Raw genomic sequence first — 16174 nt, 5'->3', positions numbered from 1 at the left:
TTACATCATCATTGAGCAACAGAATTGGACTGTAGAAAAGACTTGCAGTTTGTCTTCCAGACATTTATTTTATGCTTATAATTTCTCTTTGCAAAATGTATTTAGCTGAAAACTCAAATTAAATATAGAATGTGGAAAACACAATTTCCCTTGCTGAAAAAATTAAGAATAATAATTCAAATTCATTTAATCACCAGAAGTTATTGCTACTGATGTTTATCTCTTAATGTTTATGCTCTGCAGGAAATGCCATTTGGGCATGTTCAGGATAGGAAGGCAAGCATCCCCCTAATACTGCAGAAATCTAAACAAGATGATTGGCTTCACCTCCTTAGACTCTTCTTTTTTTAAGTCATCCAATCCCTAAATTGTAGCAAATTGGAAAAAAAATTAGTGTTGAGAACTATCAGGAAAAGTTTGCTAAGTTCTTTCTATTTATATTGTTGTCATCATTGTGTATATTGTTTTCTTGGCTTTGCTTATTTCACCATCAGTTCATAATACACATATATACATATGTATATGTATATATGTATGTATGTATGTATATATATATATATATATATATATATATATATCTTTCAATACTTGTTTTCTTCATTTACTCATCTATTCACTACAATCCCTTCTCTTCCTCATCTTGACCCCTTGGAAAACTAGTCCAGTTCCAATTCTATTGTCCTTTGTCAAGTCCCCTGCCCCTTTATCCTATGAAGATCCTCCCTTCCAAACCCCATCCTTAGACTGCTTTCATCATCCCCTCTGAATTCACTCTTATTTATGTGATATCAAGAGAAGCTAAAGAAAACTGTACAGCCCAAGGTCATACACAATGGTGAGATTATTACTGAGCCATTACAGAGCCATTATACCTCCATAAAACCATCCTTTACAATGACTTTCCAAACTTTTCTATCTCTCCTCAAACCTCTCATAGCACCCCCCCTTGTTCACCTCTCAATGCAGAGCCTTGCCTCCCATTTCACCGAAAAATTGAGGCTATTCATGAAGAGCTCTCTCCTCTCCCCTCCTCAGCTCATAGACTTCATATGATCAAGCTTACTTTTAGTGATTAACACTATATTAGGACTCCTTTCATATTATGATATTATTCCTTAAGAAAGAAAGAAATACCTCCATATAAAAATGATGGAATTAGGGGCAGAGCCAAGATGGCAGCATGAAGGCAGGAATTCCCAGAAACTCGTTCACCAAAAAACTCCAAAAGCCATTAAATTATGACTCTAGTCAAAATTTAGAGGGGCAGAACCCACAGAAAGACCGAGTGATACAATTTCCCAGTCCAAGACAATTTAGAAGTTCTGCAAGAAAGGTCATTTTCACCAGGACCAGGGGTTGGAAACAGCTGTAGCCTCAGTGAAGCACATGCCAGGGATCACCAGGAACAGCTTATAAAGGTGGTGAGAGACCTCTGCCACACCAGAGTGATTGCAGAGTGAGCACCAGCCTCAGAGCAGCCCTGCTGTGAGAACCTGCAGCAAGAATCAGAGAAGCCGGCCTGCACCTCCAGAATGCAGCCCACAGACAATAAGGGAGTTGGGAGAGACTGCAGAGGTCTCTCTGCTTTCCGTGGGGCAGAACTCTGTTGTTTGCCCATACTTACATCCAGGTTGCAGTCCATAGAAGAGCAGGGACCCTCCTCACTGTTCCAGGGCAGAGGGAAGAGCCTAAACACAGGCAAGAGAGCAGTCAGAGCCTCTCATAAGTCCTTGGAGGAATTAAGGTCCCAGTGAAGTGTCCCCAAAACCCCCAAAGCCTTGGAAATGTGATAAATCAATCGTAGGCTGAGGAAATGAGCAAACAAAAGAAAAAGAAGAATCTGACCATAGAAAATTACTTCAGCCCCATGGAAGATTCAGAAGATGACAAAATTGAAGCTTCTGTATCCAAAACCTCCAAGAGAAATAGAAAATAAGGTCAGGCTATAGATGAGCTCAAAAAGATTTTGAAAAGGAATTAAGGCTTTTGTCTCGCGTCTTTGCTAGTGGCTCCATGGGTCACCAGCAGCTGTACTGGAGCCACCCTCGTAAATTCGGCCAGGGGTCTCAGTCATGCCGCATCTGTTCCATCCACCACGGGCTGATCCGCAAGTATGGCCTGAACATGTGCCACCAGTACTTCTGACAGTATGCGAAAGACATCGGCTTCATCAAGTTGGACTAAATCGTATTTCTGGACCTCTGCTTCATTAATTACTGTATCAGTGGCCACCATTGGATTTCAGTCTGTACAGCTATTTGATCTACCCACCTGAAGATCGATTCTGTTGTGCCTGATATACTAATTTGTATATATAATTACAAAAAGGTCATCTCAGTTATGACTAAAATTCAGTGTGAACTTATTGACCCTTCAATGAATTATGAGAAAATAAAAAATAAGATATTAATTATAAAAAAAGAATTAAGGGAGGTAGGGTAAAAACTGGGAGAAATGAGATGCAGATAAATCACGAAAACCAAGTCAGCACTGTGGTGAAAGAAATACAAAAAAAAATACTGAAGAAAATATGTTAAAAACCAGTTTAGACAAAATGGAAAAAGCAACACAAAAGGCAAATGAGGAGAAGAATTCCTTAAAAAGCAGAATTGGCCAGCTGGAAAAGGAGATATTAAAATCTCTCTGAAAAAAAATAATTCCTTAAAATGCAGAATGGAACTAAAGGAAGTTGATGACTTTGCAAGAAATCAGGAAGAAATATAACTATTACAAAAAAAACACAAAAATTAGAAGAAAATGTGAAATATCTCATTGGAAAAACAACCAACTTCGAAAACAGATCCAGGAGAAATAATTTAAAAATTATTGGGCTACCTGAAAGTCACAACCAGGAAAAAGAGCCTAGACTTCATTTTTCAAGAAATAATACAGTAAAATTGCCCAGAGATCCTAGAAGCAGAGGGTAAAATAGAAATTGACGGAATTCACCAATCACCACCTGAAAGAGATCTCAAAAGAACAACTTCCAGGAATATTATATCCAAATTCCAAAACTCCCAAGTCAAAGAGAAAAATACTAAAAGCTGCCAGAAACAAACAATTCAACTATTGAGGCTCCATAGTCAGGATTACACAGGATCTGGAAGCATCTACATTAAGGGTTTGTAGGGCTTGGAATATGATATTCCAGTAGGCAAAAGATCTTGGTTTACAACCGAGAATCAACTACCCAACAAAACTGATCATCCTCTTTCAGGGGAAAAGGTGAACTTTCAATGAAACAGGGGACTTTGAAACTTTCCTACTGAAACAACCAGAGCTGAACAGAAAGTTTGATGTCCAAGTACAGGACTCTGGTGAACTATTGAGGGGGTGGATGAGAAGGACTAACTATGAGGAACTTAATAATGTTGAACTGTTTGAATTCCTGCATGGGAAGAAGATACTAATAACTCATATGAACTTTCTCATTTATAAAAGCAGTTAGAAGGAGCATATCTAGACAAGGCACAGGAAGGAGCTGAATAAAATGGTATAATATAGTTAAAAAAAGATGGAATCAATGGGTAATAAAGGGAAGTACTGGGAGGAAGAGAAAGGAGAGGAAGAAGAGGGCTAAGATATTTCACATAACAGAGTCAAGAAAAAGCTTTTTCAATGGAGTGGAATTGGGGATGGCAAGGGAGAATGAGTGAGCCTTTATTCTCATCAGAAATGACTCAGAGAGGAAATAACGTGCATACTTAATCCGGTATGGAAATCTAGAGAACCCTAGAGAAAAATGAGAAGAAAGGGATGGGATAAGAGGGAAGGGGGGAGGGAATAGGTGATAGAAGAGAGGGAAGATCGTGGAAGATGGTACTCAGATACCACACACACACACTTTTGAACAGGGACAGGGTGAAAGGAGACAGAAAATAGAATAAATGAGAGTGGGGAGGAATAGAGTGGAGGGAAATACAGCTAGTAATAGCAACTGTGGGAAAAATAATGAAGCAACTTCTTTGGTGGACTTAAGATAAAGAAAGCAACTCACCCCAGAGACAGAGCCATTGGAATCTGAACACAGACTGAAGTACATTTTTTTTCTCTCTCACTATTTTTGATGTTTCTCATCTTCTTAAGGGGAGGGGGGTTTATGTTTACTATCTTAACAAGATTATTGTAATAATATAAAATAAACAAAAAAACACTATATAAAGAACTAGTTGCCCCAGCAGCAAATACCCCAGAGCATATACCTTGACTTTTAAGAAAATACAGAGTCCCCATTAAAGACAAGTTTCTAATGTGTAGAATCCTAACCAATTGTTATGAAACTCATCTCCACAAATATATTAAATAGCTTCACCCACCTCTATATCCAGTCTTGATTCTATAGTGACTTGCTTCAGTGATTAATGGCTACCATCCTGGGATCCTTTTTTCTTTCCATCCCAATCTCAACTACAGCACTGCCCTTCATTCCTTGCCCCTTTCCCCACTTCTCTTACTCCAGTTCCACACAGCCCTATCAGTCTTCTCTCCCTACTGTCCCCCACTCCTGGGCAAAGAAGATTTCTTAGCCTGTTACATATTTGAAGCATGAAACCATTTCAAGGTCCTTCCACTCCTTCCATATCTCAAAAACATATGTAATATCATTTCCTTGTCTCCTTTCCCTCCTGTTTTAAAGAAGCTAAACATACTCCTTACTAAGACTATCTCTTACCAAAATAAAAATTAGGATCTCATCAATTTTAACATGGTAAAATTTCATAATTTTTATAACTTTACATCAGTTGATTATTGAAGGGGATTCCAGGGATACATGAAAAATCAATTTAGTTAATTTTTTATCATTTTAATTCACTCACATTTATGTATTTGTCACCTAAAAGACTTAAATAATTCCATTTTAGAAATTTATATTACCATAGATTGTTGAGATTATAGTTAAAAACCAATTAGATGAATGCCTCCACATTTTCCATTTCCAAAAGTGACTATATTTCTCTGCTAACTTGGAATCCATAGTTAAATAATAAATGTAATGTTCTTATGTTAGCATTTTTTGTGTTCATTTCATGTTTTAATTATTAGACTATAAAACTAATCACTGGTAATTTTTGTGATCTCATTTCCAATATAGGTTTATTATTGGAGAGTTGTCTGATTCAGAAAGTGACATTTTTGAACAGGCAAAAGAATGGGATTTCCATGGAACAGAAGAAGAGCAGAAAGCATTCAGCCATGGAACAGAACTCATTCCCTGGTATGTGTTGTCTATCCGAGCTGATGTCCATCAGTTCATACTCCAAGGAGCCACCGTCATTCACTATGACCAGGACACTCATCTGTCAGCACGCTGTTTTCTTCGGCTTCAGCCTGATAATAGTACTTTGACCTGGATCAAACCTACCACTGCCTCACTAGCCAACACTAAAGCCAAATTAGGCCTCCCAGGAAACATAGCTGATCCTGGCAAACTTCAGACGCTTGGCAATACTGGATTAAATGGATTGGTGGAAGGTTTCTTGGATCTATTTTCAGCCAAGGCTGTGTACATGGGCCATCCTGGCGTTGATATGCACACTGTGTGTGTCCAGAACAAACTCAGTAACATGTCCCTCTTAGAGAACAGTGTAACACTGCTTTATGGGCTCCAGACTACTGATAATAGGTTATTACACTTTGTGGCACCAAAACACACTGCTAAAATGTTATATAGTGGATTATTAGAGTTAACAAAAGCTGTAAGGAAAATGAGGAAATTTCCTGACCAGCGACAACAGTGGTTAAGGAAGCAGTATGTCAGCCTCTATCAGGTAAGGACTTAATATTACCTTCCATTAAGGATGCAAAGAAATAATGGGCTCCCACATTATTATTGAGAAAGATAATCCAAATTTCATTTATTGGCAATTTTAACTTCCAGACTTTGTACAGTGAATTGCCAGTACATGTTAGTGACTTAACATACATTGGAAACATTAGAGCTGAGTTGTCAAATGCTCTTATTATCTCCTGAAATATACATATATATATATATATATATATATATATATATATATGATAAGGTAGATGTCATTTTACTGTGCTTCATTTTATTGCATTTTGTACAAATTGAAGTTGTGGCAACCCTGCATTAAGCAAGTCTTTTGGTACCATTTTTCCAACATTACGTGTTCATTTTGTGTTTGTGTCACATTTTGGTAAATCTCAGAATATTTCAAACTTTTTCATCATTATTGTATTTATGGTGATCTGTGATCTTTGCTAAAGTTCCTGTTGTCATTGTTTTGGGGACCATGAGCTTGAATGCACATTAGACAGAAAATTTATTTGATAAGTGTTGTGTGTTCTGACTGCTCCAACTGGCTGTACTCCTGTCTCTCTCCCTCCACTCTGGCTTGAAATTTTTTTGAGATACAACAATATTGAAATTATGTCAAATAATAACCCTGCATTGGCCTCTAAATATACTGGAATCAGTATACCTAGAGGCTAATGCAGGGTTATTAGGAATCAGTAAGACTCAGTCATGTGGCAAGCTTCATGGTTGTCTTATTTGAAGAAGTTGCCATCACCATCCCAACCTTTAACATCCATTACCCTGATCAATTCAGTAGCCGTCAACATCGAGGCAAGTCCCTCAACCAGCAAAAAGATTATGACTCTGAAGACTCAGGTAAGAGTTAGCAATTTGTAGTAATAAAATATTTTAATTAAAATATGTACTTTTTAGACCTAATACTATTACACATTTAACAAATTCTAATATATTGTAAATATAACTTTTATATGCACTAGGAAACCAAAAAATTCATGTGAATCACTTTATTGTGAGATTTACTTTTTACAATGGCATGAAATAACACACAATGTCTCTGAAATATACCTGTATTTATGTATATGCCTGCTCAAAAAGATTCTCACTAGAATCAAAAATCTCAAACTGGCAGGGTCCTCAAAAGTCCTTTGACTAGCTTCCTTATTTTTAGATAGAAGAAAGTCAGAGGCAGGATTTGAAACCAGGATTCTCAATAGTTATAGCCATCAGTTTGCCCTGGCCTACTACTTTGTGGACTGCTCTTGAATCCTAATTAGTAGCTAATTTAGCATATTAAGAGTAAAAGCAGGGTAAGATTGAAGAAAAAAATAGAAGTTAAATCCTAAATTTAAAAAGAATTCAGGTTACATTCAAGATCAACCTATATGTTCCATTGTAAAATGCCTATCTTATTTTTGCCATCTATAAATGGGTATTTATATCTACTTTCTACTATCTTCATGAGAACTATTCATATTTATGAAAGTTATGTAAGATCCTTGGGAAGAAAATGATCCTAACTATAATATAGTTATTACTATATTATAGTACTATATGTAGGTTTTTATTATGTATATATCTATATATGTATATGACTATATATTATAACATATATAATTTATATGTATATTAATGTTTTGCTTATCAAGTGATTAGACTCGTAGTTTTTTTAACCGTCCACAGTATCCATAAGCCTAGAAGTAGGCCAAAAGGCCTCAATCAAACAAGAATTTCTCTTTCAATTCAGATATTTGAGCATTTATTAAGTCTAAATTGTGCTAGGTCTTTTTCTAGGTATTGGAGTTACAAAAACAAGACAGTCTTCCCCCTCAAGAAGCTTATGTACTATTTGGGGTGGGGGATTGTTTGAGGAGCCCTTACATTTCTGCAATTCTTCTGGAAATCATCAGTTCTGCCCTACTGTTATATTCACAAAAGTAGGGAACTGAGCAGCAAAAAACAAAATAATGGGATAAAGAGGAATGAGAAGTAAAGAAACTGACAATAGGAAATATTAGCAGAGAAAGAGGTACAGTCATCATGTTTGAACTTGGAACCAAACACATTTCTCCATGCTGAAGAGAAACACATTTTGTATGTTAAAAAAAATAATCCATCTAAGACCATTAGATGTAGAGGGAAATAACTGTATGTGTTATTTGTCACTGAGGCAGTCACTAAAGGAGGAAATAGAAGAACTCCAACTAGTAAAGAAATCTCAATATATTAATTCAGTGAATGGACAAGCTCAATTCTGCATAACTGATCAAGAGCATGATATTTAACCAGAAAAGAACTGGACAATCAATCTCTCATGAACTCTGTTGAGTAAAGCAAGAAAATTCACAGTAATTAAAAAAAATTCCACCAATACAGTTAAACAAGATTTTTGACATTTGATGCATTTATCTTAAATTATTGGGACAATTAACTCATCCAGAGCACTACATTCTTCAGATAAACCACTCCTCACTGCCCTTGAATTTTGAATTACCCTAAATCCTAAACAAAGATTCTTTTTTTTTTTAGGTTTTTGCAAGGTAAATGGGGTTAAGTGGCTTGCCCAAGGCCACACAGCTAGGTAATTATTAAGTGTCTGAGACTGGATTTGAACCCAGGTACTCCTGACTCCAGGGCCGGTTTATCTACTGCGCCACCTAGCCACCCCAAATGAGTTTTGACATTCACTTTTTTTTTTTTAGGATTTTTGCAAGACATATGGGGTTAAGTAGCCGCCCCTAAAACAAAGATTCTGTGCAGCTTTTATGTCTTTACTCACTTGTTTCATTCTTTGTGGATTTGGGTGTTATGAGCAATACCTCACCAAACCAAGCAGATCCTGACCATGTTTGGATCTCACTTTAAACTAAAGATGGTTGAGGTCATTAGATCACAGAAATATTCCTTCAGCAGAAGAGTGATTCTCTGCAGAAGAAGATGCAATTTTTAAAATAGTGCCACCTTATTTTTGTATAACATTTTTAAACACATCCTGTGCTAGGTGCTGGGAGTACAAAGGCAGGAGCTAGATGAGGTCTCCAGCCTCACAAAGTCAGCTACCTCCCTAAAGGGACTTAGTGAGGGTACAGTATAATTGAGAGTGGAGGCAGAAGGGATCTGGCTGCTAATCTTCATGTGAGAGATAGGAACCTAGGGATTCCTATGTTCCACAGGCAAGGATTCAGGAGCTAAAATGCCACAGGGAAGAAGCAATAAGATGTCCAGCTGTAGTGAGACTACTGTGTATGTGGAGGGGAATAACATACAATAATACCAGAAAGGTTGTTTGGAGCCAGTTTGTGAAGGACCCCAAATATCAAATAAAAAAATTAAAATTGTGGGATATTGAGGTTTTATTTTTCCAATTACATGTTATGAAAGTTTTCAACATTCATCTGCTAGTATATTTAAACACATTTTTCTATCCCCCTCCTTTCCCAACCCCCTCTCTTCAGCGACAGACACTCTAGTAAAGTTGTACGTGTTCATTTGTGTTTAACATGTTTACATATTGGTCATTTTGTGTATGAGAAATTAGGACAAGGGATAAGAAAGAAAGCCATGGGATAGGAAGGAAAAACATGTTTTTAAAAAGTGAACATAGTATCCATTCAGATTCCATGGGAGGTTTTTGTTTGTTTGTTTCATTTTGTTTTCCTCCAGATGTGAATGGTATTGTCCATCACAGGTCTCCCAGGGCTGTCCTAGTTCTCAGAACTGCCCAGAAGAGTTGCATCCATCAGAGTTGTTAATGGGTACAATGTTTTCTTGGTTCTTTCTGCTTCCTTTGCTCAAAATCAGTTCGTGTAATTCTGAAAATGTTATATTTGATCCTAAAGATAATTAATAGTGATCCCCTGACATTTAATAAGGAGGACATTCCTGTGGTCAAAGCTGCACTTTAGGAATGACAGTTTGGTGACTATGTTAATGATAAATTGAAAGGAGGGAAGATCTAAAGCAGAACTCATTAAGAACTTACTGCAGTAGCCTAGGCCAGGGGGATGAGGGCTTGAACTAAAATGGCAGCTGTGTGATTAGAGAGACAGGGACACTATTAGAATAACTGATAGGGATATGGAGCAGAAATTACATTTTTGGCAACTAAGGACATTTGGGAAATGAATAAGAATCAGGAGTTGAGTATAATAATACCAAGGTTTCAAACTTAAATGACTGAAATAGTAGCAAAATAGAGAAATTCTGAAAAGCAGTGGGCCTTAAAGGAAAGGTAATTATGTTTTAAAATTGCTGAGTTTAAGATATCTATGGGACATCCATTATAAAAGGGCAAAGAGGCAGTTGTAATGCCAAACTAGAGCTTAGAGGAGAAACTAGGGCTAGATACCTAGCTGCCTAAAGATAATAATTACATCCATGGGAAATAATATCAAATAATTAAATCCATGGGAAATAATGTAGACATTAGCTGAGAGAGCAAAAAAGGGAAGGAGCCAGTATACATATGGGGCATATTTTGGATTATGATTCAGCAAAGTAGACAAAGCCAGATATGTGAGAGGAGAAACAAGAAAGAATAGTATCCCAAAATTGCAGAAAGAATGTCCCAGAGGAGATACCAGCAGTCAACAGTATCAAATGCTGCTAAGTAGTCCATAGCTGCTATGTGTTAGCCTCTGGGATACAAAGACAATACATTCAGCTAGGGTGACAATCTGTGCGTGTGTAAAATTACATACAGAATAAATACTCAAATAATCCACTAGATTGTGAGTTTCTTGAAGACAGAGAGACTATTTTATGTCTCCCTATTGGCATGAGGGAGACATTGATAAGTGCTTATTGACTGACTGAATACAAGTTTAGTTAAATGAAAGATAATTAGGGAGAAAGAGCTGAGAACTAGCAGTTGGTCAGTAAAGATGAGGATTAAGAAAAGGCCATTATTTGTATGATAAAAAAGAGACTGGTGACTTTGGAAAAGTCAATTCCTGTTTAAATTATGAAATTGAAAGGTCAAACAATAGAAGATATAGAAGAGAAGAGGAGGAAAGGAAGATAAAGAAACAAGCTTTCTCCAGAAGTTTGACTGTGGAAGGAAAAGAGATATAGGATAATTGATTACAAAGCTAGAATATTAGGGTCTTATTGGGGGATTTTTCAAATTGGAGTTGAGGGAGACTTAGATATGTTATTACACACTAAGAAAGCAATTCAGAGATGAGAAGAAATTGAAAATTACAGGAAGAGGAGAGAGGATAGATAACAGTAGGGAAATCTACTGAAAAAAGACAAGAGGAAATGAGATCAAAGGTACAGGGGTTGGTCTTGGTTTTCACCAAAGTGTGAAGTAAAGGAAGAAAAGATAAGGAAGAATGGCAAGGGATTGTAGATGAAGATGAAGGGGGGAGGATAAAAATGAGTATGGGCCTCTATTTCTCTTGAAAGTGAAGTAAAGTCTTCAATCATAAAAGATTTCAGAAGAGGAGCTATGAAAAGGCTGTTGTGGAGAGTGAAATAGAGAGTGGAATAGAAGAACAAGGACTACCTTGATGCAGTGAAGACTCAAATGAGATGAAATAATCTAAATATTTAATTCATCCAGTGAGCACAGTTGTGACCTTTTCTAGTTCTGTTCAGAAGTTTATGAGTAGGGTTGGAAGTAGATGTTGAAGTAATATAGAGTTGGGAATTGGGAAAAGCAAGTAGTAACAGAACAAGAGAACAGAATTCAATAGCAGAAGATAGTATGGATTTAATGTTCCTATTTCTATTTACATTACAAACAAGAGTTTGTAATCATGTCATTCTTCATAGGAGGATGGAAGATTTGAAGGTCCAACTTTGGCTCATGCTATTGAACTGTTTGGTGGCAGAAGATGGACTACACGAAATACAAGCCCAGCGACACTGTCTAAAAATGTGGAGAAACCCACTGTCCAAAGGAACAATACCCTTGGGATAAATGCAAATAAGAAAAAGAAAAAAATCCTTATGAGAGTAAGAGCTTTATTTTTTTTAATGTCAAATCAATACATGTTTATTGAACAACTGTGATGTACACCAAGCCAGGTACAATGAGGAATATGAAAGTAGCATAGAATTTTCTCATTATAAATTATAATTTAGTTGGGGAGAAAAAAATTAAATATAGACTTTTAAAACTGCTAAATTGTATGGTAGAAGAATATAAGTGTAGGTTGTATTAGAATCACTTCCTAAAGAAGCTGACATTTGAATTGAGATTGGATATGAGATTAGTTGAGATCCAAGTGAATTTCACTGTGGAGGTCAGCCTTATGTAAGGGGAACAGCAAGCATGTGAGTATGGAATATGTGAAAAAGATTAATGTGAATTAAGCCCAGAAAAACAAATGGGAGGCAGATTGTCAATAGTTTTCAAGTCAAACAAGGGAATTTCTATTTGATCTTGACAAGAATAGGAAATCAATGAAAGCTTCTCAAGTAGGAGAGACCAGTAATTAAATAGCAATTGGTTAACTGTGTGTTGTTGTTGCTTTTCATCCTTTGCTCTCGAAGAGGACCATAGTATCAGGGGTGTGAAACCATAACATACAAGTGAGTTGGATTTAGATGAGGGAGGACTGTCCAAAATCACCAGCTTCACTTTCTCCTCCAGAACCATCTGGTCCAGCGTCCAGATATGGATCAAGACGTTAGGGAGAGGGAGATCTTTTTAAACTAACATCTTTAATAAGTCTTAGTTTGACTGAGGCAATGCCTATTTAGTGACCTAGATTAGGTAAAATAGAAATGAAGCAAAAGACAGATCTCTTTTACCTAGTTAAAAAAAGTCAATCTAGCAAGGGAAAGTCCTCAAGGTTTCCAGCCAAAACAGAACAATTCACATTCACTGAGTTAAACAGGACCCAAAGAGTGATGAAGTGAGACTTGTCCTGGGACCTATTTATTGGCCAATTAATGAGAGCCAGAGTGATAAACTCCAAGATATCTTGCCAGATTTCAGTGATCAATATTTATATTTTACAATCTATGTGGATAGCTAGCTATCTGAAGATGGATGAGAAAGAGGGAATGAATGGGAAGATGAATAATGAGGCTTTTGCAGCAATCCTAGACAGAGTAATCTTCCAAAGAAACATACTCCAGCATCAAATACAAATACAAAATACTTTGGCTTTTAAAGAAAGCCCTTTACAACTTGACACCTCACACAATACAAAACACCATCTCTGGATTTTTACCTTTCCATTGGTTTTCTCCCATACCTAGACTTCTCTCCCTCCTCTCCTGTCTCTTCATTTGCCTTCGTACTCAGATACTTAATTTTTGAAGCATTTGAATCTCAGCACTTAGTTTTCCTTCAGTACCAGTTCAAATCCCACTTTCACCAAGAGACTCTCTGATAACTGCACCTACTGACATTGCTAATATCTTCCCCCAACTTAGCCCCACTCCAAAGGTAGATAAATAGACAGACAGATACATACACATACACACAGATATATAGATATATAAACATACACAGTGACTTCCATGTATTATCTCTCATTACCACATGAGTTTCTTGAAATCAGGAACTCTTTGCTATTTTTGGAACCCTCCTGCTTCGTGTCCTTAGCACGTGTAATAGGCACTCAGTAGATGATGGTTTTGGATTGAGACTGCTGAGAATTTACATAGGCCAGAAGGGGACAGATATAAGGTATTTTAAGGAGGATCAAGTTAAATAATATATGTAAAGCTCTTTGCAAACTTATAGATCTTATTGGCTATGGTATTGGTTTTTATTAATAGTATTTATCAATCAGCAATCATATTAAACACTTACTGGGTGGTAGTATTTACAAAATTTTGGCAGGATGAACATAGCATCTTGGTTGGAGTGAAGGTGGTCACATGTCAAGGAAGCCTTCCTGTGGGAGGTTCTATCTGAACTGAGCCTTGAGGTAAATGAGGGGGTTGAGAGGTATGACCAGAGGAGGAGAGCTTTCTGGAGATGGAACTAGCCAGTTGTAAAGCTATGGACGCTGGCAATGGAGTCTCCAGTACAAGGGGAAAAAAGGCCAATATGTCTAGAAAAATGTAAAATAAAACTAAAAAGGTAGTTGGGGGCCAATTGTGAAGGTTTTCAACATCACACTGAGGAGTTAAAATTTTTCTTAGAAATACTATGGAACCACTGAAATTTATTAAGTAGGGGGACAGGGTATCATAATTAGGAAAATCATTTTGGACACTATGTAGAAGATGGGTTAGTATGTGGAGAAAGTAGAGACAAGGAGACTAATGATGAGGTCATTGCAATAGTATAGGTGAGAAGTAATGAAGGCCCAAACTACAGTGGCTCTTAAATAGGTAAAAAGATTGAAACAGGTGCACAAGATGCTGTGGAGGTAAAAATGGAAAAAATCTGGCAAGTCATTGTATATCCACTTATCCAGTGAGAGAGGGTAAGAGTAAGGAATTGAAGAGATCTGTGTGTTTAAGGGGAAGATAATGAGTTTTGTTTTGGACATGATGATTATGAGATGACTTTGGACCATGCTATTTGAAATGTCTAGTAAGGAGGAGAGAAACTAGAGTCAGATATGTAGATCTAAAGTCATCTGTTGAGAGAAGATGATTAAAAAGGTTAAATGAGCTGATGAAAGGACACTGAAAGTGTAGCAAGAGAAGAAGTGTGCCATCACTTTGGAGTATACCCATATTTAGTGGACATTATAAGAGTGATGGTCCAGAAAAGGAAGGAATCATCAGAAAAGTAGGAATACAAGCAAGAGAAAACAGAGTCCTGAAAAAACCTATAGAAAAAAGAATAACCAGGAGGCAACGGTTGTCAACCATATCAAATACTACAGAGTTATCAAAGTTATCAAACATGGGGACTGAGAACAGGCCATCAGGTTTAGTGGAGTAAAGAGACCAGAAACCACATTGTCATGGGTGAGAAGAGAGTGAGATGATTAAAATGGAGGCAACAAATGTGACAGTTTTTCCTAGGAATATGACTGAGAAATGGAGGTAAGATAAAAGACCATTGATGGTAGGGAAGGTTTGGGATATTTGGGGGGTTTTAAAGATGGGGAAAATTGTCTATTTCATTGTATGGCAAACAAGGAACCAGAAAATAGGGAGAGAGAAGTTTTAGAAAAAGGAAAAAATTGTAGAGGTATTTTGCAGGAGGTAGTTGGGGAAAAGAGTTGCAAAAATGCATTTCCCTCCCCCCCGCTCCTTGAAGAGGTGAAAGAATGTAGATATTGAACTCCTCAGGAAATGCAGAAAAATGATCTGGGACCTCATCAAATAGCCAGAAGGATGTTGAAAGGATGATATGTCTGGATTGAATGAACATTAGAGGAAGAAAAGTTGTTGAGTGAGCTAATAGGAAGAGATGGTCTGAAAGTCTTTTTAGGGTGTTTTTTTGTTTGTTTTTTGGCTTTTGGGGTTTTTTTTCTTTTTAGTTTTTGCAAGGCAATGGGATTAAGTGGCTTGTCCAAGGCCACACAGCTAGGTAATTATTAAGTGTCTGAGGCTGGATTTGAACTCAGGTACTCCTGACTCCAGGGTCAGTGCCCTATACACTGTGCCACCTAGCTGCCCCAGTCTGAAAGTCTTAATGTGGATCAAACAGCATACTTATCCTCTAGACATAGCATATTTTTGAGTTATTCCCTTTTACCCCAGTGTACATTTGAGAATCAAAGAAAAGATAAATTTGTAGAATCCTAAAATCTGATTCAATATAATATGGTTCTCATAAATACTCAAGATTCTCAAGGAGGTGACAGAAGTCTATTGAATGATATAATTGTAATTTAGTATTTTATAACATGTTATAGTCTCACCAAAGAAATTAACCTATATATAATACTTCCTCTTTTGGAAATTCAATTCATTTTATTAAACATATACCATGTGCAAGGTGATATAAACTCTCTTGAGAGCACCAACCTTATTCTCAAGAAGTTTACAAATGGGGGCAGCTAGGTGGCATAGTGGATAAAGCACCAGCCTTGGAGTCAGGAGTACCTGGGTTCAAATCCGGTCTCAAAAACTTAATAAATGAATAGATAGTGGGAGAATGAAATGTATACAAATAAATAACTGTAATACAGAGGATCACAGAATCAGTGTTTTAGAACTGGAAAAGACCACAGAGATCATCTAGTCCAGTCCTCCCCAGATATGTTGGGGGACTTGCCCAAAGCCATACAAGTAGCAAGAGCACAGTAAAGATTGAACCCATCTTTTTCTGAAAAATTGAACCCAAGTCTTTTTCTGACTCCATACAACCCCCATCTGAATGGATTGAACATCACAAAGATTTTGAAGCACAAGTTCTTGAGTAATGGAAATCCATCTTTAATGCAAAGACCATGGGAGGCCATGATGAAGTTGCTGATAATGTTCTAAGCTGCGAGGTGTTACTAAAGCTGGGAGGTCAAAAAAAAAGGA

The 16174-nt window shown here is 36.9% G+C and overlaps 1 protein-coding gene and 1 pseudogene across 3 annotated transcripts in view; both read left to right on the top strand.

Annotated features, from left to right (window-relative positions):
- Positions 1-16174, top strand: part of PLCE1 (phospholipase C epsilon 1) — a 332730-nt gene that overhangs the window by 224954 nt on the left and 91602 nt on the right. For all 3 annotated transcript variants that reach the window (XM_074233338.1, XM_074233336.1, XM_074233337.1), the window contains exons 8-9: positions 5093-5768; positions 11552-11734. In XM_074233338.1, the coding sequence (XP_074089439.1) occupies positions 5093-5768; positions 11552-11734 (859 nt within the window). The remainder of the gene's footprint in view (positions 1-5092; positions 5769-11551; positions 11735-16174) is intronic.
- On the top strand, positions 597-5070 carry LOC141521129 (small ribosomal subunit protein uS14-like; annotated as a pseudogene).

This window comes from Macrotis lagotis, chromosome 4 (assembly GCF_037893015.1).
Source record: "Macrotis lagotis isolate mMagLag1 chromosome 4, bilby.v1.9.chrom.fasta, whole genome shotgun sequence".
NCBI classification, from domain to species: Eukaryota; Metazoa; Chordata; class Mammalia; order Peramelemorphia; family Peramelidae; genus Macrotis; species Macrotis lagotis.
Note: the sequence above shows the minus strand (reverse complement) of the source record. Positions and strands in the feature narration are given on the sequence as shown.